This window comes from Egretta garzetta, unplaced genomic scaffold (assembly GCF_000687185.1).
Source record: "Egretta garzetta isolate BGI_Z169 unplaced genomic scaffold, ASM68718v1 C8041140, whole genome shotgun sequence".
Taxonomy (NCBI): Eukaryota; Metazoa; Chordata; class Aves; order Pelecaniformes; family Ardeidae; genus Egretta; species Egretta garzetta.
In genome coordinates, this window is record NW_009265044.1 from 1 (window position 1) to 299 (window position 299).

Sequence of the window (299 nt, forward strand, 5' to 3'; positions counted from 1 at the left end):
CGGCAAGGGCGGGAAGGGGCTGGGCAAGGGGGGCGCCAAGCGGCACCGCAAGGTGCTGCGCGACAACATCCAGGGCATCACGAAGCCGGCCATCCGGCGCCTGGCCCGCCGCGGCGGCGTGAAGCGCATCTCGGGGCTGATCTACGAGGAGACGCGCGGCGTGCTGAAGGTGTTTCTGGAGAACGTGATCCGCGACGCCGTGACCTACACGGAGCACGCCAAGAGGAAGACGGTGACGGCCATGGACGTGGTGTACGCCCTCAAGCGCCAGGGACGCACCCTCTACGGCTTCGGCGGCT

General features: G+C 69.2%; 1 protein-coding gene across 1 annotated transcript; it reads left to right on the forward strand.

Moving 5' to 3' along the window:
- Positions 1 to 4: 4 nt before the first annotated feature.
- Positions 5 to 293, forward strand: LOC104121721 (histone H4; the record flags this gene model as incomplete). The annotated part of the gene is made up of 1 exon (XM_009647229.1): positions 5 to 293. A coding segment is annotated over one exon (289 nt), but the record flags the coding sequence as incomplete, so codon positions are not given.
- Positions 294 to 299: the final 6 nt, after the last annotated feature.